The following is a 23114-nucleotide window of genomic DNA, read 5'->3' as shown; positions in this document are numbered from 1 at the left end:
CACACACACACACACACACACACACACACACACACACACACACACACACACACGCACAGCTGCTCGGAACCATGACAGAAGATGACGGATACTGTTGTCGCGGAGGGACAAGTCAAGTTTAGAGATGGAAAAAAGGTGAATTCCACCAATGTTCTTCTTATTTTAAGCTTAAAAATATTTCCTCTAAACTTCAAGGCCGACCAGAGGGATATATACTTTGTAATTTGTTGTTTCTTTACAAACCTCTCCACAGTGGAAGACTCGGTGGGTCGTTCTTCGGAAGCCCTCTCCGGTCGCAGGTAAGTGGCGAAACCGCTTCTATTTTTATAATCTATAAACTCTGGTCAGTTTTTGCACATTTTCACAACCACGCAGGATCAGCTCAGTCACCCGTAGCATTCGGCACTAATATCATCCGATTTTCTGAAGTTAAACTAATCACAACTTGTCAACCGGACTCTTGGCTGTGCGCCACAGGAGCGCATAACGCAACATATCCGCGTCAACACGTGTGGGTGTTGCGCAGTGGATGCAGCTGAGTTGATCGAGTCATTGCATTTATTAAATTGAGCAAAATCACCTTGAAACGGTGCAGACGTGTCCTCTTCAAATTAGGAATGGGGACATAAAATCACGAGGGCTCTATAGTGCCAGTTGGATTTAAGGTTAATTATTTGAAAAGCTGCAACCACAAACAGAAACTGTGACATAACTTTAGTGTAACAGGTTTTTTTTCTCCGCAAGTTTGGTAGAAAAAGGGAGCCACGTGTCTTTAAAAAATGAAGTGAGTTTCACTTGAGATGCTGTGAGGACACTGAGCTCATCAGCACACATACCATGACTACAGGAACTGGCAGGAGTGGTGGGAATGATGTACTCTCTCTCCCTCTCTCTCTCTCTCTCTCTCTGTGATCATGTAACCTATGTGCGTACATTTGTGTCTTGATTTTCATCATCAGCTGTGCCAACCGATCAGTTCATTGTTTTAGGGATTTGTTATGACAGCTGTGCCACAAACACACGCAGGCACGCAGCAGGGATTACAAAAAAGTGACAGTGTTGTTATTCTGCTATTAATCAGAAAATTGACTTTTGAGCCTGTCAGTCTTTAAAGCTTGTCATTCTCTCTCTCTCTCTCTCTCTCTCTGTGTGTGTGTGTGTGTGTGTGTGTGTGTGTGTCTGCCTCAGACTGTCTGTCTCTGCTGGTGTATAAGGAGAAGAAGAAAGGGAAGGAGAAGAGTAGCGGCCACAAGGAGAGGCTAAATGTGACACTGGAGGTATGTATATGTTCGGCTGCAGCAGACCAAAGGCTGGCTGCCTCTGATCTGAAGTGCAGGTGAATCGCACTGGTGGCAGTTTTATTACAGCGCTTTGATGGATACCTCAGGCTTCCTACTGCTATCATGAGACTGCTGTCACATGTACACAGCATAGATCAAATAATGCTAATGCCACATAGGAGGAGGGACTTGAAGTGGGTCACATTAGAATGAATGCCAGTCAGAATTTGTCAGCTATAAAAGACTTCTGGCAGTTAACTATATGAGTCCAAAACATCACATCAAGACATTTTAAAGCTCATATTGTTGTTATGTGTGTAAGATTATTAAGTCCAAAGGGACCAGAGAGTCACAAGGTTCACTATAACATTAATGAATTCAGCTTTCCCCGGACAGACTGCTCACTCTCTGATATTTGAGACTGCCTCGTGTTTCGCTCTTGAGTTTCAGTTTGTCACCTCCTTTGGCTGGAAAAGTCTCTACACCTGATATCAGAATTTAATTTGGATGAATCCACTTCACCTCTATCAGGAGAGATGATAGAACAGGAAAAAATGATATTTTACCAAATGCAGCCATCTCAAATGTGATAATAGAAACAACTACTCTGCTTTGTTAGGGCATCTGTGGTGTGGAGCCAGGGACGGGCTACGACGGTGTATCCTACACCCTCTCCATCCTCTGCCTGGCACACACGCTGGTCCTGGGCTTCCACAGCCGAGAAGCCCTGCTGGCTTGGGATGCCCGCATCCGTTACAGCCTGGGAGAAGGTCAGTGGTTTGGCCTTGTGTGGATGTCGCAGTGCTGTGTTGTTGTTTGAGGGTGTGATGTGCAGGGTTTTGTGCGCTGAAGGGGAAAGCTCGATAACACGCATCAAAAATGTGTGCTGTTTGTTTTATAAGTTGTTTTTTTTTATCAAGTATTGCTGCAACAATCCTTGTATTCATGAAGGCCCACAAGTAAAGCTTTGATTCTCCAGGTCTAGTCGTATCTGATCTCATCCTCAAACACTGAGTAGTTGTAAATGTGAATAAGAAACTTTTCATCAGTTCTAAAACAAACTGCAAAAAAGATGATGAGTTTGGAGTTCCAGAAATTGATGAAGAGTTCATTCACTGTGTTATCAATCAACAAATTATTCCTTCAAACCTTCGATCAATGTATATTACAATAATTTCTTGCTATTGTTGAGTAAAATCGGACTACTTGTGTTTTTAAGAGCATTTAGGACAGGGTATTTTTTTAATCACTCATTGGCCTTCACGTGTTTTCAAAGCCTGAAAATCTTCTGTAATTTGACTGAATGGAAGATATTTCTGCATGTGAATCAGTGTTTTGCTTAAATAAAACATCTGTGCTCACTCGTAAAGGTTAAAAATTAAAAGAAAAAAGCCACTGGAGGTCACTTTCTGAAGTGGAATTACACAAACAGATGCAATCTCTTTCCCATCACATTGGCCGTTCTTTATCTGCAAAATCTGCTGTCTCGACATCACAACTTTCTTTTGAGTGGAGAGTGGGTATGGAAAAAAGAGTGGACTGTGCCAAAGTAATGTACCTTATAAAAGTTATGTTTATCTTATACTATAGTGTGTTCCAAATTTTCAAGAAATAATGCCTCTAAAGGATCATTTTTATTGTAGTATTTGGTTGTTTGTCCCTCCTCTACCTCAGAGACTTCTCCTGCACAATAAGAAGCTCGCAAATGTGTTTTCACGAGAACTGAAAAATATTTTTCAGAGCCTTATTACCACAATAAATTCTGAGGAAGATAATACAATCTTTCATCTGTTGATGCAGTTCCAGCCAAGCACCTCAAAGTATTCAACACTTTAATCATTTTACCTATTGTTAAAAACTCTGGCTTTCAATTATAAGTTAGCAGCGTTTCACAAAAGAATTTTAACTGGCAGGCCTCATAAATAACTTTTTATCTCTGTCCAAACTTTCTTTATAAAACTAGTCTTATTGAGAACATGTTCCCTCAACTATCATGAATTTTAATAACTTATTTAAATGACTCCGGTCTGAATTTTAACCGTGCCAGGCTGTGACTCGAATGCGCTTTTTTTTTTTGCACAGATGGCACTGTCACTACCTATAACATCTCTCCGAACAGCTAATTCTTCCTCTGAAATATCACCTGCAAGATATTTTCAAGGCTCCATTCATTTCTTCCCCTTAATCATATTATCCACAAGCAGTCTGCTCCTTCATCACCATGTGACTGTAACATATCTCCCCTCGAAAACCTCTAACAGCAGCTGTCTTGACTTTTTGAATTAGAGCCATCTTAGATATTAAGAGCTCAGTGTCAGAGAACATCTTCCAGTTTAACGACACTAACTCTCTTTTCTGTTCCTCTGATTATTAAAATAAAATTCATAACACGAACGCTGGATATTTATCTTCCGATGTAAAACTCACATCACAGAATCTAGGGATGATTCGGTGTATCCACCACAACCTTGAGCTGACCTACAAAAAGTCCTTCACAGATTTATTTCCTCTTGTAAATCACTACAGCTCCAATTACCTAACAAAAGTCTATTTAATGCCTGCATGTTGTCTACCATGCTGCTGCAAGGCTTTTCTCTTCAGCCAAATGTAGAAACCGTTTCATCTTAATTTAAATATCCTCCACTGGCAGCCTCTTATACCGGTGGTGTTTCTCGTTGTAGTATACAACATTTTACATTTCTGTTAACATTTTCACAAGCATGCTCATTTCCTCCTACCTTCCAGGCAGCCACTGGTTTTAATTCATTTCACTATGCTATGCAAAACGTTTGCAGAGATTTTTTTAACACAAAGCATGACTTAGCCCTCAGCTACATCTTTGACTGTTCAGCTGCCTGCAAGACAGACTGCACCTAGTTATCCAGGCAGAGCTCTTCAGTTCGCTCCACAGACTTAACAGAAAACAGCAAGCGTCCTTTAGTCTCTACATAAAATACGTTTTTATGAATTTATTTACCATATAAATTCTTAGATTTTTCAGTCTTTTTGTTTATTTAGTACAATTTTATTATTGTCTCGTGACTTCAAGGATAGATGATGATTATTTTTACCCACCAGGCTCCACTGATGATGCTCTGTGGGCAAGTATATAGTTCTACATGTACAGTATGTAAACTGTATGTGATGCAATACAGTGTGTGAGAGGGGGAGACAGAGCTTGGCGCTGAAAAAGTGCCATCTGCACAAACTGAGTGATGACAAATTGCAGCCAGCAGAGCTTAAAGAACTGCTAAATCATCATTATCACCGCCATCACTGTTTTATGTGTGCTTGTGTGTTTCTGTGTGTGTGTGTGTGTGTGGTATACTGTTTGTTTTTATGTTCCACCTCATTTGTTTAGTGATTGATGTGGCTTTGTGATCAATGATACCTCTATTGTCTTTATGACTAAGTATGTGGGACACACACACACACTCATTTGTCTTTTTCACACCTCTCTGTCTGTCTGTGTTTCACTCCTCAGTCCACAGGTTCAGCGTCAATGTGGAGCCAGGTACCAAACTGGAAAGTGGCCCCGCCTCCCTCCACCTGTGCAACAACCTATTGGTCCTCACTAGGGGCCTCCCTCCTGTTGTCATTGGCCACTGGAAGTTGTCGGCGTTACGTCGATATGGTGCTGTGCCAAATGGCTTTGTGTTCGAGGGGGGCACTCGCTGTGGATACTGTGAGTAAGAGGTTTTTCTGCTGTGTGAATATAGACACTGCAGCCTGCAGCCAAAAAGGCAACACTAACACTACTTTGGCAAAGTACAGAGCCTCACATAGCTGACTCAGTTTTGTTGTTGTTGGTATATTTCTTATTTGTGTGTAACTGGACAAACCTAGATCATATAATGTGAGATACTTTCTAACTAATTCAAACTTTGTTTCTTGGTGCCCATATTGATTGAATGTTGCACAAGAAAAGCGAGACGGTCAAATATTGAAAAAGTGGTTGTTAATTATTCTGTCTCTTACAGAAAACACAATTTCTTTTGTTATTTCTTTTAAGCCAAGATGGCTTTGAGTGACCACAAAAAACATCATCAATTTAACTCTTGTTACATGCAAATACAAACAACTAAATTAAGTTGAAGATGCAGCTTGAGGGATATAAGAAAATGGTACCAAAATCCAAAATCTAAGGTATCTACATTCTATTTTTTAAAGTGTCTCCTTTAGATAAATAAATTCTCCTCCTAATTTTACCTCTAGGGTTTGCAGAACGATAGCTCTGTCATTTAACACTAACAGGCCAATAAATAAACCTGTGATTTATTGCAGGTGTTTATAGAGTAACTTTATCAATGTAAGAAATGAACCCACCACACTGTACTGTGGGCCTGCCCACCAAATAATGCTGTGTGTGTGTGTGTTTGTGTGGTTGCCAAGGTTTAGGTATCCTCTGAATGTCCAGTTGATGTGAGCTTGTATGTGAAGAATGAGAGGCAGTTTTATGTTTTTGGGAGGGGATGTGTATGTGCGTGTGTGTGTGTAAGAGACACATGGACGACAAGAAAAGTGTTTAATGGGACACTTGCAATTTCCAGGTATGCAGATACCTGGAAATATGCTTATGGTTATTCCTTCATCTCCTCACTGTCAGTGTTTAAGAGATATAACAGTGTGAAGAGAAAGTTTCTGAGTGCAATATGCACTTATGTGACGTCTGTGTGTGTGTGTGTGTGTAAGCAGACTCATGGCTCCTACAGGAATAACCATGAGGTCCAGAGGCTCTGGTTTCAGTGTTCTGATGAGCAACAGCTATAAATACCGGCCTCCCCTGTTGTGGTCACTCAGCCAATCACATAGTGCCCGGGGGCTAGACAGCCAATCACAGTTGCTTTCTTCACCTTATGTACATATTACCCAGCAGGCACAGGGATGGTAGAGAGAGGGCCTCTTGGTGTGGCAGAAAAAAAGAGTGAGTGACAGAAAGAGAGAAATGTGAGAGTCAAATCGGCAAGTGACATTCCTTGCATGACTGCAAGGTAAAAGCAGAGTGTTAGTTTACATGTTTACATGTTTATTTGTATTTGGTGAGTATATGTGAGATGTGCCAGCAGTCATTTTATGGAGTGTTGTCTGGTTTCACCAGGAACATATTTTCTTCTGGACATTTACAAACTAAATTTTCTGTTTTCAGTCAGGTCCCAACAGTGTTTCAATCATTTGTACATTACCCAGAAATCACAGCAAACACTTCAGTCTCTTATCTGTGACACTGCCCAGACACAGTGAGTAGTTGGGAGTGTTTTATCCACTTGTCACCAAGCAGAGGTAGTGCAACATGGCTTATATATGCAAATATTTATGCAGCAATTGTGTAAGAGGATGTGCACTTGCTTTTCCTGACAAAAGTAGAAATTTAGCAGATAACACAGTACAAAACTACCAGACAACAGATACTTTGTGTTTTGGAAGGGTCGGTCATTAAAATTGAACATAGTTAGCTTTGCTTCAGCTAGCATCTCCATTAAAGGATAGTTTAACATTTTGGGAAATAATCTTATTTGCTCTCTTGCAGAGAGTTACATGAGAAGATTGATACCACTCTCCTTCCTGTTAGCACTGATTTTCTTTTCTGTTGTCTCACCAATACTTTTTGCTGCTGTTAGCGACTCAAACCAACAACAATAATGTAAAACTCCCAGAGTGAAATTCACTGCTGCATAGATTTTCATCCAGCACTGGTTGTACTTCTGGTCAGATCAGTCACTTTATAATGGTCATTTTTCTCAGCTAACAGATATGTCATAGCAGGAAAAGCACAGCTGTAATTATTAACATGAATAATGGCTGTATTGCATGTCAGGGTCCTGATTTCATGTTCAGGGTCCTGTCTGTTGGTGCTGGTTCATTGTCATAGCTTACTGGGGCATCTAAATAGAACGGAGTCATCATCAATGTGTAAAGTTACACCTGTGTCTTTATATGACAAGTCAACATATTTGCTGTGAAAAGCTGTGTTCTCTCTGTTCTCTTTCCCTCAGAGGCTTTTATGCTCAAGCAAATCAGTAAGCGAGTCTCTCGGTCATCTAATGCTGCTGTATAAAAATATTTTACCCTTGACTGCCACAGTGCTCTCTGCTGCAGCTGCACTTTCAAAGTCAGCTGCGCCTCGGACGATACAATTTCTGGCTGCAGAGTTGACGGCTTACACCACAGTGACGTGACGAGCCTTTTTACTGCCATGGACACACACACACACACGCACGCACTCTGTGACCAGTCCTGTGGGATAGCGGGCAGTCTTGCTGTGCAAAGCCTTTTACTAGGCAATAATCAGTTGAGGCAGCTTCCTCATGAATGTTTTTTTGGACATTATACAGTCAAATACACACACACAGTGTTTTAGTGTGAATCAGTATGGAGTGAAATCAGTAGTTCAGCTCTTATTGGATGTGTTAATGAGGCCACAGTGTTCTGTAATCAATGATGTTTGGAGCAGAGCCTGTGTCTTAGCTAGACAGATATTTTCTGGCTTATCAGGCCCACACGTGTTCATGTAGGCCTCATAGCCAACACACACACACACACACACACACACACAGGTCCTTAGTGCACACATGCATACAGTAATAAATGATCCTCTGCAGGGTTTGGATGTCCATCAAACCTTGTGATCTAAGTAAAAGAAATTTTAAGCCGACATGCTATGTCAGCAATCTTTCCATGTCCCTCAGCAGGCGTAAACACACACACAAACGCACACGTACACACGTTGTCTTGTAGTTCAGTAAGTATGTTGATGCACGTGTGAGTTTGTTTTTCTCGTGTGGCGTTCGTTATATGTTTTAAATTATTATGCAGCATTTCTACATCAGACAAAGTCATGTTGTTATAGTTTGTCCATATTCTCATTAATTCTGGTTAGTATAGTATAAAGTAAAAGGCAACTTCAGCTACTCTGTCATGTGTCATTAAGGTGTGAATGACCAATAGAAGTTAAAATGTCTCTGACTCTCTATTAGAAGTGATGAAGCCTCTTGGATGAGTGGTGAAACATTCTCAAGACAAAATATTGGACAAAAGTCTGACCCATTACAACTATATACGTCATTATCATTTTCACAGAAAACTGTAGTTCATAGAAAGCCCAACTCTTACACTCTGTAAACCAGTGTAGAGGATGGAAGTTGTCTGTGTGAACAAATAAGCTGAACACCAGTCCCAAGTAGACAAAAGACTGGTTGTAATGTTGTTATCCAACAGAAAAGCTGCTCATTTCCATATTCAATATAAAATTGACTGCTACAATATTTATTTGTTATTAGAAAATAAGATCTGTCTCCTTTAAGATGAGCTTTCATGTCGCCGAACTCAGCATATTTGTGAAATGACTGGAGTCCAACAATGCCCCTTGGTGTTCATAACATAATAATAATAAAAAAAAAAGTATAAAAGTAATAAAAAAGTGAATATGACTGCCAAAAAATGCCTTCCAAGAAAATCACAGAAAATAGAGAAATACATCTTATTTCATCCCAACACATCCTAATATTTTTCTTTCTAACACTAGATATGTCTCTTTTGATTAAAAGTTGTTCCAAAATTGTTTGTGCAGGGAAAAAAGCATTTCAAGGCCTCTGATTATGTTTATTTTTTACCCACCAGATGAAAAGAAGAAAGTAGAAAGAAATACAACCCTATGCTGCTTACGGACAGAATTATTTTCAAACTATGCATGAGATAATTTCAAAAGAAAGTGTAGGATTTAATAAGTGGAGTTATACTGGACAGTGTTTGTACATTTAAGCACAGCTTTGACCGATCAGGCTTTAAGTGATACTCACCTCCTGTAGACCTTAAAGGCAGTTTTTCAAAGTTTGTAGTTTTGTCTTACAAAGTTTATACAGCTACCTTTAAAGTTTTCAAGGGCTGAGTGTTTGATACATAAAATATAAATCTTGGTGGAGGCATGTGTAGTAGAGCACAGCAACTCAAGAGGGAAAATTGCTAATACTGTTAATGCAGCACCTCCACCGAATGGAAAACTGATTGATGTAATCGAGTTAAAGCCATAAAGGAAAAACAAAACCAAAAAAAAAGATAATTATAACCTAATTAAATTCAGCTTCCAGTTTATTACGTACATCTTGCTAAAACTGATGCAGTCTAATACAACAGCTTTGAAATAAATGTTCAGTTTTTGTTTCAGAGAGGTTGTTGATTCAACTTTATGGTTATTTTGGAGACTTTGTAGTTTGTATTGTGTTATACTGGATACATTCCAGCATCAGACTGGGTATCTGTCTGACGTCATACCTGCATGAGCCATCCTTGAGCCTGCAGTTTATGTTATCTAAGTATAGAACAATCATCCAGTGAACATCTTACAATGTAATGCAATTCAAACCACAAGCCTAAAAATGACAGCAGAGTTGAGTAAACATCTCCTCAACGGTCGACATAAAACATACTGGACATTCACAAAGGTAGTGTTTACATTAGATTTTATTATGTTCCTATTATTTTGTCCAACCCCAGTAGCTGTGACTGCACTAAATCATGAGAAGAGATCTGAAACCTCAAAAAGTCTCTTTATCAGTCTTTGTTGCTTTTTTTTTTTTTTAACAGAAAATGTAAAAGATAGTTACTATGTGAAATTCTGTCATACAAGCATAATTTCAGCTAATGGCCGAACAAAGATAATATCTATGATTATATTTTCTGCTTCATCTCCTTCTTGCTGTGAAACTCTGACTGAGCTTGTGATTCGATGAGTTGGCCAGACATTTCCACTCACTCCAGAGAATACGATAAAATACATGATGGCTGATGAGGCTGATTGGCTTCCGTTACAATGAATGTTCAGCGATGAGAAAATCTTTTCAATCAGTCAACTGGAAAAGCTAAACAGAGCTCTGAAAGCATATTTTAATAAGTAAGAAAAATGATAAGTTAGTAAGGTTAAGTACGTTTTGTTGAGCTTTGGAATTTTCTTTTAGATTGTCTCATAAATACAAACATAATGTATCACAACTAAGACACATTTTCAATACCAGTGCTTTTTTTTTTCTCAAATCTGTTTCTTAGAAATGACATTTAAAACCAAGACACTTTGCTGAATGGCATTACTCAGACTGACTCAGTTGTTATCTTTCCAAATAATGTGTTTCTGCTCTACTTTCTCAGCTGTTACGCTCTTTTATTAGCAGCAAACTCAGTGCATAGATGAACAAAAGAACAAAGATGATTTTTTTTTTTTTTAAACCAAAACCCTGAGTAAGGGCTTACTTTGTGGCTGTCTTTCAAATAACACCATGATGTGAGATTTTGATGTTTCATGAATTTTTGCTTGTCTTGTGTTTTCACAGACTCCTACTTCTGTGTTGGCTTGATAGCAGAGGGGGGGGACGTTTTATGTAACCTTTAAATGAAAGGCTTGTTACTGGCTCAAAGAACAGCCTTGCGTTTACAAGAGCCCTCTGAGCCTCAGAGGATATTGTTTGGCCTTGCGCAAAAAATTGTGATTTTACTCATTATTTTACCACTTACTACAGATTTTTTTTTTACCTCTGCCTTGTTGTGCCACACTGTTCATCTATCTTCCAGGGGCTGGTGTGTTCTTCTTGTCCTGTTCAGAAGGAGAGCAGATCAGTTTCCTGTTTGACTGCATCGTAAGGGGCATCAACCCCAGCAGGGTCCCGCATGGCCTGCGACCCGCCCTGCCAGGTGAACACACACACACACACACACACACACACACACACAAACACAAGTATCGAACAGTATCACTCCAGCTTTTTTACAATATACACACAGAATATGTCTGCAAACATAAATAAGATGCAGTGTAAGCAGGAATTTCAGTCTTTTAAGCAAGGATGTTTTCAAAAGGGTCCCACTGCTCTGAACTAAAACAATCAATCATATCGGTATGTGACTCTGTGACTTCCATTATAAAAGTTTACTGCCTGTTTAGTGTGCATGTTTAGCATTTGTCTGAGGCGCCATGCTAACGGAAACATCACATGCTTAAATCCCCAAGGGTCACCCTGTGGATTAGGGGGTTATGCCTTTGCATGTGACTTGTGCACTATTGTAACATACTGCTAATTTCACAGGCATTTCTAAGACCTACGATATGCAGACAGAGGGTTTAGTGACAGCTGAAAAGACAGAACCTGTACAGGACAGATACCAAGGATCTGACAACTCTATAATACCTTTGTATAGACAGAGACAAGCTTATTCCACTGTGAGAATGTGCTAATACAGCATACGCATACACATCTCAGGGTCTATTTTTGGTTTTTGATATTTAAATGCACAAAAATCCACAGTAACTCCCTCCTAGCTTTATTTTTTTTTAATACTGTAACAACTGACTTTATGAAGAAACCTTCCTCTCCATTTCAGCAGTTAGCTACTGCAAATAAAACTGCTCTTAACACTTTCTGCAGAGTCAGTTATCGTTTAAATTTATGATAGTACCTGACTATTTTAGACCTGGACCCAGTTCTCCCATCTATTTCCATCATACTGATGGATTTTAACTTTCCTGTCAGTAGGTTTCTGTAGAATTATATTTATCCTGCTTGTCAGGGTGCAGTGGTGGAAGAGGTATTGAGATCTTTTATTTAAGTAAAAGTTGCAATACCACAGTATAAAAATATTCCAGTACAAGTAAAAGTCATGCATTCAAAATCGTACTTAAGTAAAGGCACATAAGTATTGGCCGCAAAATGTACTGAAAGTATCAAAAGTAAAAGTTCTCATTATGTGTAATGTTCCCATTTAGAGTGTTATATTTATTATATGTAAATATATTATTGGAGTATTAATTAATATTGATTCATTGACATATACGTGTAATCAGAATATATCAGTCTATAACAATGCATATTTTATAAACTGATAATTTTAACATATAAAATATTGATCTGAAAAGTACAGTAGCTAGTAACTATAGCTGTGAAATAAATGTAATGCAACACAAAATTTGCTCCTGAAATGTAGTGGAGCAGAAGTACAAAGTAGAATAAAAAGGAAATACTCAGGTAAAGTACAAGTATCTTAAAATTGTATTTAAACACAGTACTTGAGTAAATATAATGAGTTACACTCCACCAATGTCAGGGTGTGAAGTGCTCTTCTGCAGTTCAGTACTGCCAAGGCTCTCCAAAAATCAACCAAAAAAAAAAAAAAGTCTCCCTCTATCTTACACTGACATATTTATAAGCTCATGGATGAGTTGCAGTGGTGAAACTACCACATTTACTAAAGTGCTGTACTTGGTACTGAAGTACTTTAACTGATTATCCCTTTTTTGTACATCTTATAGTTATATTACACTACATTTCAGAGGTAACTATTTTGTGGCTAAGACTTCTGTATTTAAGTAAAATGTTGAATGTGTGACTTGTGATGGAGTGTTTTCACATTATTGCTACTTTGACTACAATTAAAGTAATGTAAATACTGAAAATATGACTAAAATATACATCTATATGTTGTACATGTTACAAATTGAATATAATAGGATTGGATTAGACAGATAAAAACACAGGCTAACATCTGTTCTGTGCATAGTTGTAGGCCTGTAGGTGGTTAGAGTTGGGTCAGAATCACGTCAGTCTAATGAAAAAAAATGGAAAAATAGCATCCAGGTTGAAAGTGGCCGCAGTTAAACTTCAGCCTCCCTGTAACTTTTATTCTAGTGTCAGCCAGCCTGAGTCAGTCTGCTCTGGGCCCCACTGTAACCTCACGACATTCAGTGCTGTGAAGCAGCTATAATTAGCATAGACTAGCAACGTTAGCAAATGTTAGCTGACACCTCACATAGCGTAGTGAAGAAACTTGGCATCTGCACGTTAGCATTAGCTGCTCCGGTCCAGAGGCAGAGATCCAGGGGTTAGGTTGTTGACACCTATACACACAAACACCCTGACCCACTGCGACGTTCGCAAAATGACACACACACACACTCTTACACCCCAGAGGCCTCCTCCCTTACACCCGCCTCTACAGTATGTATATATAGTAGGCATTAAGTGTGTAATTGGCAGGGTTTTACACTAAATTGATGTTCCAACAGATAATCGAGGCGTCTATAGCCTCCTCTGGGAGATGTTAAATTTACAAGCCAGTGTAACAGATGGAGACACATATACATTGCAGACATCTTAAGGAGGAGGTTGATGAGCACAGTAGGGCTCTTACAACACAGTGTCTATGGTAAAAATACATATAATTTAATCAGTATTTTTTACTTCCAGTACACTTACTATACAGTTAATAGTCTCATAAAAAGAATCAGTCAAAGATAAGCAAGTAAAGGAAGTTAAGATGCAAATACAACATTATCTGTTATAAATACAAAATGTCAAATTGTAAATGGTAAACCTGTGTGTATTAATGTGTCCTTCATTCCCCTGCAGTCTAAAGGTTTTATGATGTCTTTGTGTGTGCGTGTGTCTGTTCCTTTCTGTGTGTAATGTACAAACAGCGGATCCCTATGCTGACCCAGCCTCAGCAGAGGAACGGATCAGCCAGGAGGCATCAGATCTGGAGAAAAGACTCAGCATGTTGTCTCACTGCAGCCTAGCGAGCAGCACAGGTACATTATTCTATGTACTTCACTTCAAGCTATTTATGAGTAACCAACATGAGCACTGTAATGTATCAGGGGGATAGCATGCATCATCTTAGGGCTTGTAAATTGTGAGTCTTTTATTCATCATTGAACCTTGTCTCCTCAAGCTCACTGGATGTCTGTCCACACAAAGGCTTAATCACTGGTTTATATTTATGAGGCCATTCTAGAGAAGTATAGTCATAATTGTGTGTGTATATTAGTCAGAAATGTGAGGCTCAGTATGATTTGTTTTTGCTGACTGCCTCCAAAGCTCAGAGAGAGTCTTGGAAAGTAAGCCTTCATGATTTCTGCCGTCACCGCATAGAAACGCCTGCAGAGGACTTGAACTGTAGCGAATGAGAGCAGTTAATTGAAAATGAATTTCACAGGGTCACAATATTCTGTACCCAGAGACAAACTAACAGTTTGATTTACATATTATTAATTAAATGTTGTGTATACAGCAGTTTTAATTTCTGGTTTGTGTAGGATGAATGCATCTCAGTGTGTGTCTGTGTCACTTTGAGGATTGGTTAATAAATTACTTCAGCAATAACTTTCTCTTCAGCCTCCACTTACAGCTGCAGTACATCTGTTGCCGGGGACGACCACAGCAGCATCTCCAGCTCCTCCTCCAGCCAATCAGACGCAAGCTATGGAAGCAGAATTCCACTGTGGGCGGAGCCGTTAGCTAGGCCGCACCTCTCCAACGAGACAGCGTCAAGCTCATCCACGCTGAAGGTTTTGGCCAGCTCAGATGACCGGCTTTATGCTGCTGTGATGGGAAACTCTGGTACTCGTCCGTCCTCCGCCCAGCTCCACCCTCGTGGTCTCCATGACAGCGGGCGGCAGAGCTCATTAGACAGTGGGATTGGGATAGCGGCAGGCAGTCAGTCGTCTTACTCAGGGAGCTTCTCCTCATACACAGGGAGTCTGGACACGGCCAGTCAGGGAGGAGGGGAGGACTTTGGCTCCGTGGCCAGTTTACCTGCCCCACCTCCTCTTTCTTCACCTCATTTCGCTCCTCCCCCCACTCCTCCTCCTCCTCCTTTTCCCTTTCAGTCCATACATACCCCAGAGCTCAGTGGTGCTACCTCCTCCTCCCGCTCTTGTGCCTCCAGATGTAGCTCTTGTCCATCTCAGGGGCACGGTGAGGAGTACCAGATCCCCAGCCTGCTCAGACTGCAGTATGATACCCCAAGGAGTCTGCTCCAGTCCCTGTCCCTGAGGGAACCCTCAGCCCAGGGAGGCCCACCTGGGCTGGACAGGGACAGCAGGAGCGGTGGGGATGGGGGTGGTAGCCAGGGACAAGAGTTCAACAACTGCCCCACAGGACCCAGGGCTCAGCGTCAGCCCATGATGCAGCGCTCACACTCCTGGGGCAGTGAGAGGGCGCCCTCTGTGGACAGTGAGGGGAGGTCGACACCCAGATCACCGCTGTTACCTGGAGGCTTTGTTTGTGGAGAAACACAGGTACTGATGGTCTCACACTCTTTCAATCAATCAATAAACCAACTGAGCAGAATGTTTCACATAGGAGAGACTATACATGAGTATCATGTTAGCTAAGGCTAAGACTACACGTACCTTTAAGACCTTTAAGTCCTCTATGGACTTAAAACCCCATGTATGGAACTGGATCATTTCAGTTCTATATTTTAAACAGGCTCTAAGTAAGACCAGTGAAGAGAAAATATGCTTTTTTGAAACATTTTCATAATACTAGAGTCTAATCACCCTGAGGAGATTTGGTTAATCACATTATAATACAGTACAATCCAAGAATGTAAACAGATTCTCATCATTATATAATTGAATCTCTGCCCTGAACTGATATTTTTCCCAGCTTCAAGCTCTCTTTGGGAGTTTAGTCTCTGTGCTAACATTTACATTAACAATAGAGACTTAATGAAATGAAACGAGATGTTTGCAAATCATCATGCAAATCACTTACTCCAGCTCTTGGATTGCTCCCACAGTTGCTAATCTCTCTTTAATGTGCCTGCTTGCATTTATTAAGCCCACAGTGGTATTTTTTTTTTTTATTCTTGACCGAATAAATGGGATCTTATATAACTATCCCTTGTGCTAATAAGCTAGGATGAGCTCCCCAGTAGAAATATGGTTTGGATGTTAGGGAATAAGGAAAGAGGCTGGGTGAGTGATATTACTGAGGTTACCAAGTTGGCACCTGCTGTCAAAGAAGTTTAGCTGTAATAGAGTTCTCTGTAAATTTAGGCATCCTGGAGTGAGCTCTGAATGTCTTTTTTCTCTCTTAACAAGCGACAAAAATTAGAACCTCTCTCATATATTCCGACAGTAATAATTTTGGGATGCACTCTTAACTTCTGAGGACCTGTAATGCTCTATTGTGCTAGTGGGATAGATCTGTATCCTGACCACATTTCAACAGTTTTCATTAATCAGATCTTCATCAGGGTGAATATTTGCCACAAGGGAATCTCAAAAGGTATAATGACATTAAATAGAGCAACCCTGTGCCTATTCATGCAAGTACACATGGGAAATGCAGTTCACAAATGAAGTTCCCAAAGTCCAAATTAACTGGGAGCTCCACAAATAGAATGTATCACAAGAACCGAGGATCAATCAATACAGGAATACCTGTATTGATTGATCAGAGGTAGTAAAAGGAAAGGAAAGGAAATAGGGCACAAACATCAGGAAAGTCGTCATAAAGTACAAGACTTACAACCTTCTAACACAGCAACACACACATATATATATATATATATATATATATATATATATATATATATATATATATATATATATATATATATATATATATATATATATATATATATATACACACACACACACATATATATACATATATACATACACATATACATATATGTATGTATGTATATATATATGTAGATAGATATAGATAGATATATTACCTGTCAGAAATGTTGGTTCAACTTTATGGTAATTTTTGAGGTTATAGGTTGTCCAGCAAATTGCTCATTAAGTGTTTCTTTAGTCGGTCTTAGTGAGGATATACTGTATGTCTTATCACTGCTGCTCTTTGTAAGTGCAGTTTTATTCTGTTTGGCCTATGTAGTCATTTTCATTTTTGCCCTTTCTGCCTTACATAATTTTGCAGTGATTGCGACTGATGCACCTGCAGTTCAAGTAGCAATTATCTGGCCTCTTCACATATATTCTGCTACTTGTTATTCAACCAAATGACTCACTTGGGTAGCTGCCCTCGAAAACACTGCATAATGCCAAGAAAGAATGATACCTAAACTTAACTATTTCTGTACACAATATTCTTCATCACTACCACTGCAACACAAGACTTGGAGAGCAAAAACTTCTCTAACCATTTGTGAGCTACACCAGCTCATGCTGTGCTACTGCCTGCCTGGCTGCCTTCCTGCACTCACAGCATGCCTTCTCTGTCTCTTCCATATGGGGAGTTTGGATGTCCCAAAGACATCCAATGTCAGGACTTTGGATGCCTTTGGTCTGAAGACCACAGGCATCGGTTACATGGTGAGAAGATTCAAACACCAGACATATGTGACAGTGAGTCAAACCCAGGTCCTTCTATAACTGCAGGGTGACAGTGCTCATCTCTGAGCCAATGAACCGCCCATATAGGAAAGCAATAATTGTAAAAAATGAGGTGTGAGTTTCCATCAAAAACCTGTCTAGAGCTGCTGTTATTTTCCTTTTGATACATTTGTCTGAAACCCCAAAATCCCCCAGAAGAGACTTCTTCACATTGTGTATAATTAATTTTCTGATGGGTTGTGAAAAGTGCTTTCCCCCTTGTAGCGAGCAAATTATTATCAGAGCAGGAAAGGAAGCAGCATGTCTTGTGATTTCTGACAGCTTGTGTAGGAGTGTGTGTGTGTGCGCGCGCGTGTGTGCGTTCATTATATAGCATGTGTACGCTGGAGAGAGAGAGCAAAAGGGGACCCAGAAAGTTAATGAGCAGTGATGAAACAGACAGAAACCCTCAGAGAGGAGAATCCTGTTGTACGAAGCACAAATGAGTTTTCTTTATTCATCAATCCTCAACTCTGAAGTGTCAGCGGTTCAACGTGGCAAAAAATACACACTCTTCATGTCTGTTAATAAGATGATTCCTGCTTCATGTCCGCTGAAACAAACCATATGACAGAGAATATTCCTAAAGCTGGAGACTGCTGCGTTGTTAGCTGGTGTGGGCAGGAGAAAGTGGTAAATTGGGACACACTGTCAGAGATTTCTAATGTCTGAGCCAGCTATCCTTTTGTCTCCTGTCTGCAACCTCTTAAAGATGTCAGCTCTGTTCTCTTGGCTCTGTAACACCCGCATTTCTTCACCTCATGCCCTCACACTTCCTTCTCTCTCCTTATCAATCCCTTTATAAATCTTTCTGTCCACGGCTGCTTGCATTTCCTCCCCTCTCACCATCTTTTTTGTCCTTGTTTCTCAGTATTTTAAAAAGTTACTGTTTTCCTATTTGACAGTGTCTGTGTTGAATGTTGCCAGGACAAATATCTAACCCTGCCATGACGGTAACTTCTCATATCTCCCCACACAGTGCAGTCATGATTTAGACAACTACATTTCACCAGAGCAGTTGCGGTCTGCAAGGAACAGCTGCTTCACGCCGGTAAGGTTTTACTTGCTTATGTGGCTTGTAAAAAGAACTGTAGTAGGTTTGAAGTGTGATTATGTAACATTTAAATGAAGAAATACCAGTCTTCCTCTTAAAATGAATAGTTGAGTTCATAATAAATAAAAAACAGTCTTTCTCATTTCAATACACTCAGTGGTTTTGCTGCTACAGCCTTACTTGGTCTGGTATGACCAGTATCTTATGGTGGCTAATTTTAGCTACTGTTACATTACATATTACCATGTCACAGATAAACATGATGATGACTTTAAAGCAACTGACGGGAGCATTAAAGGATAAGTTAAAGGATAAATCAGGTGTCCATATAAACATTGAAACAGATTTTGCTTGCTATAATCACTCTTCCTTTCTCCATTCTACTTCGATGTACAGTAAGTGATGGGAGACAAAATCCAGACTTGTTTTTGGTGCAAAAATTTATTAAATTTTTTTTCTGATAATATGGGACCTCAGCAGTTTGAGTTAGTCAAATAAATAATATCATTCACAGTTATAGTCCCTTTAGTAAGAAATGTCCTTTTTGTATCTCGACAGACAGTGTTTTCCTGTTGAGCTGCAGGAGAAGGATCGTAACAAAAAGAGACTTTGGCGCTAAAAAGACTGTAACTTTGAAAGATATTGATTTGATCTGACTAATTTGGAAGGCTGAAGCCGCATATTAGTGTCAAATAAACTTTTAAATACTCTTTGGCTGTAGATTTTGTCCCCCATCCCTTACATTGAAAGTTCATTATAAGGGATCTCTGAATGGTCAGTATGAACAGGAGGAATGATTGCAGCAAGACAAACATGTCAGTGTTCATTTGAGCACCTGACTGTTGTTTTAAGACAGACTTGAAAAATTTTGAACCCGTCTTTTAAGGCAGCTTAAGTTTTACAGATACAGAAGGAAAGAGTAAGGTGTTCCAGTGCTTCAAGATAAAACCTTTTAAATAATCCTTTTGTCACTTACTTTATAGGTTGACAACTCACCTTCAGGTCCATCACCTTCTGCAGATAAACCAGGTGCAGTGTGATTGTGTCTCATTGTCTCGCTGCCACTGTGTGAATTGAAGTGGAACTGTGTCAGTGTCAAACACTAATGTGTTAAACTGTGTTCCCATTCAGACCCTCCTCTCTGTGTGAGAGAGGAACATGATGACAGTGGGGATGTTGGTAATAAGTTTGCAGGTCTGAAGAGGTGGCTGCCCTCTTTTCCTCCCTCTGGACCTCCGCCTCTGCCTATCACACTGAGCATGCGTCGCCCAACATCAGCATGCGGTAAGAGTATTACCTAATTTCTGATGAGTAAATTGTCATATGTCTCATATTTGCCAGGTGTAACAGGTTTGTCTTGGTGTTTTTCTATCAAGAGTAGCGTACTATTGATTAATTGTCAATTTATTGGCAAGGATCAAATGGGCAACCACTCTAAAGAGCTCTCTTTTTTTGGATTTTTCTCTCAGGTATGTTCCAGTCTCACAGTGAAGCTCCTCCATCTGCACCCCTGGACACCGGGCTACACAGTGACAGCACTGTTAATTATGTCAACATCCCTATTAGCCCCCTGCCAGCTAGAACTAACAGAGAGCTCCTCTACACAGAGCTGGACCTGCAGGAGCCCAGTTCATCTCCAGTCTCCAGTCCACACAGTGCTGTCAGAGGTAACACTTTGCAGCTCTGCAGACCCAGTAAGAACACCGAGCCTTAAATGGACATTTTAAATCTCTATTTTTCGTTTCCTGCTGCTTCTTCCTTTTCCATCTTTACATCAGCCTTTGTGTCAGGTTTTTCCCCCCAACTCTCTGCCACCCACAATGCATATAGTGCATTACAAATGTCACCCACTGTCATGAGGGAAAGTTAACAAAGACAGGAGGAAGGAAGGAAGAACAGCACAGGGTTATTAGAAAGTGTCCCGTTGCTTTGCAAATATCAGTTCTTTTTGGCTAAATGTCATCTATCTTTCTCATGCACCGCCTTGTAACTAGAAGCGTGGCAGACGTACAGACTAAAAAATTTACAGAGCAGATTTTTTTTAAACATTTGGTTTGTTTGAGAGCATCCTGCTGCTACTTATTTTTCTGATCTGCCTCTCTGTATCCATCAGTGATATTTGAAGAAGTGTAAGGAAACAGAGGCTGATTTTTACCCGTAAGGAATAAGGAGAAACTGTTTATTCTGGGAACAGACATGAATTAAATTTTTATTGCTGCTTCAGAGCCTAGTAACACATTTTTGGACGGTGAAAATTAAGCAATTAACAGCAGTGACAAAATCATTTCCAGCGATCTAAATGTTTAAAAATGATCAGGTGTTAATTGGCAAACTGAAAACGTGTGCATTTTTAAAATCACACAGATAAAAATGAATGTTTTATCGATATATTCCAGCACTAACAATGAAGAAAATGTTGTCATAAGAAAATGGTGTAAGGTTCAGCTCCGTATGAGGTCAAAGTAACGTTGCATCCCAGGTATTGAGAGGTCATTGTTGTATGTCACAATGTTAAGTTAATGCGTCATACTGTAGACACACATTTCTTCTGTTTTCTCCCCTTTTACCACTGGTACCACCCAACCAGAAGAGGGCTCCATCGGGTATGCCCACCTAGACATCGCTGCCATGGAAACAGCTCAGAGAGTGGGGGCGGAGCACGTTCAGGGCAGGCAGGACAGACTGACTCAGCTGGAGAGCAGGCGGAGAGGGCCACCGACCTGACTTTGCTACGCCCAACTCGATGACACTTCAAAACAGTTCTCAATGCTGATTCTCTGCATTTCTTCGAATAAGCTACATTGCTCATCAATCATTGTCATACTCATAAATACACACACAGTACTGCCAGTGAACAGAAATTCCTGCAAAACAATCCATTCCACTAAGAATAAGAAGAAAATAGGAAATGCCTGGGAAGTCTCTTGTATAGCTGCTTATGGATGTTTGTCATTTCTTTGTGTGTGCAGTTTCCTTCAACCCCACTTGTATACTTAAATCAGTGTTCCTACATTTCACTTGTTGACTTTTACCCCCAAATTTTTTGGGCTGCATGGCACTTATGTCTGCTGAGACAAATGTCAGAGGGGAAACTGGTTATAACTGCCTTTAAAATTCACTTGAATGTTGGTAGAAAATGGCCTTAATCTGAAACCAAAACCTGATGTTTACCACTGATATTCTAGATAGCAGACACAGATATACAGCGATGTATTGTGATGTCACATTGTAATTTGTTAAGCTTGAATTTATTTCATATTCTGGCTAGATTAACTTTTTTCCTGATTGGAGCACTGTTTGGGTGTGAGTCTGTTTGTTGTTACCACTCTAACCAAGAGGTCACCAACTGCCATGGTATAAATTCATATTATTTATCACAGGGTTGGAGCAGAATATCATCACACAATGAGATCAAGCCTCCCTCATCACACTGACACTCTACAATCGACCGTTAAGAGTCCCAGCTTGCTTGGCTATCATTCCACATCAGAGCTTGAAAGCGTTCGATTGAAATAAGCAGCTTAGAGTTATATCTCAGGTGCAAATTACATTAATCCAGGCCCATGTGGCCAAAGCAGGACATGACTGAGTAATCAGCCAGCCAGTAACATTCATCACTGTAATCAATGTCTCTGCTTCTGGTCTGTGAGAGGGCAGGAGTTGATGAATGGAAGAGCACAGTGTGTGTTCCAATTTCTCACCTCCCTCTTGATATCATCGGGACAAATTGTCCAATATCTGACACTAATTTATTTTTATGGTGGTGTTTCCCCACTAGTGTGTCTGAGGAGGAGACGAGGAGAAACAACAAGAGGGGGGGGGGGGGTCAGAAAAAGTTAGTTCTTTACCAAGAATAGCCTGTTAATGTCTCTGCAGGAGCTGCTTTCTTCTACAGGATGTGTAAATAGTATTTGCTTTTATTTATGCCAAGACAATATGAATAATATTAAACTATATTTTTCAAATATTACTGTTTGTATGTTGTTGGCACCTGTATCTTACTGAACATTAAAGATTGCTGTTACATTTTCAGGTCCCAAGTTTTCAGTGCTTGTTATCTGAATCTACAGAGCATCTTCATCTCATATTGATAAGACAATATCAGTAACATGACCACATTTGAGCAGGCCAAGGTATGAGTTACTACACTGGTAACAGCCTACAGTATGTGATGTAGCATTTATTACTTGCACAGCTAATGACAGACAGGTGTGGACTAATTGTCTAGCTACCAATGTGCCAATATTCCTATATTGCTGTTCCCCAAGACCTCGACCATCACTCAGCAGCTAAACCACATCATCTGGTTAAGTGGACTCAACTATCCCTCAAAAACCACCCCTACAAAATTTGTTTTTCTGTGAGTGCTGCTACATTTTCAGTTTTTGCACAACAACCAGACAATTCTTCTTCATCTGCCTGTCATTAGCTGTACCAGACTAGTGTGTAAACTATCCCATCGTTATTTCATCTGTACCATGATTAATCATCTGACTAGTTATCACAATAAGGCCAGCTGATTTATAAGAAATCTCACATATGCGTAATATGTACAAACAACCCACAATTCATTCATTCAGCAATTTTGTAAAATCAACAACAAATCAAC

At 39.9% G+C, this 23114-nt stretch overlaps 1 protein-coding gene across 2 annotated transcripts; it reads left to right on the top strand.

Moving 5' to 3' along the window:
- Nucleotides 1-9: 9 nt before the first annotated feature.
- On the top strand, nucleotides 10-22533 carry dok7b (docking protein 7b). 2 transcript variants are annotated; one of them, XM_042427487.1, is made up of 13 exons: nucleotides 10-135; nucleotides 254-299; nucleotides 1189-1277; nucleotides 1900-2050; nucleotides 4765-4965; nucleotides 10839-10958; nucleotides 13735-13845; nucleotides 14432-15336; nucleotides 18431-18502; nucleotides 19489-19534; nucleotides 19637-19789; nucleotides 19975-20172; nucleotides 21093-22533. In XM_042427487.1, exons 1-13 carry the CDS (start codon nucleotides 82-84, stop codon nucleotides 21227-21229), a joined length of 2283 nt encoding a protein of 760 aa, XP_042283421.1. In that variant the 5' UTR covers nucleotides 10-81; the 3' UTR covers nucleotides 21230-22533. The 2 variants fall into 2 exon arrangements, with proteins under 2 accessions (XP_042283421.1, XP_042283411.1); XM_042427477.1 differs by having other exon boundaries at nucleotides 19975-20199.
- The last annotated feature ends 581 nt before the right edge of the window (nucleotides 22534-23114 follow it).

Source organism: Thunnus maccoyii, chromosome 2 (assembly GCF_910596095.1).
Source record: "Thunnus maccoyii chromosome 2, fThuMac1.1, whole genome shotgun sequence".
Taxonomy (NCBI): Eukaryota; Metazoa; Chordata; class Actinopteri; order Scombriformes; family Scombridae; genus Thunnus; species Thunnus maccoyii.
The sequence above is the reverse complement of the archived record's forward strand: the minus strand, read 5'-3'. Positions and strand labels throughout refer to the sequence as shown.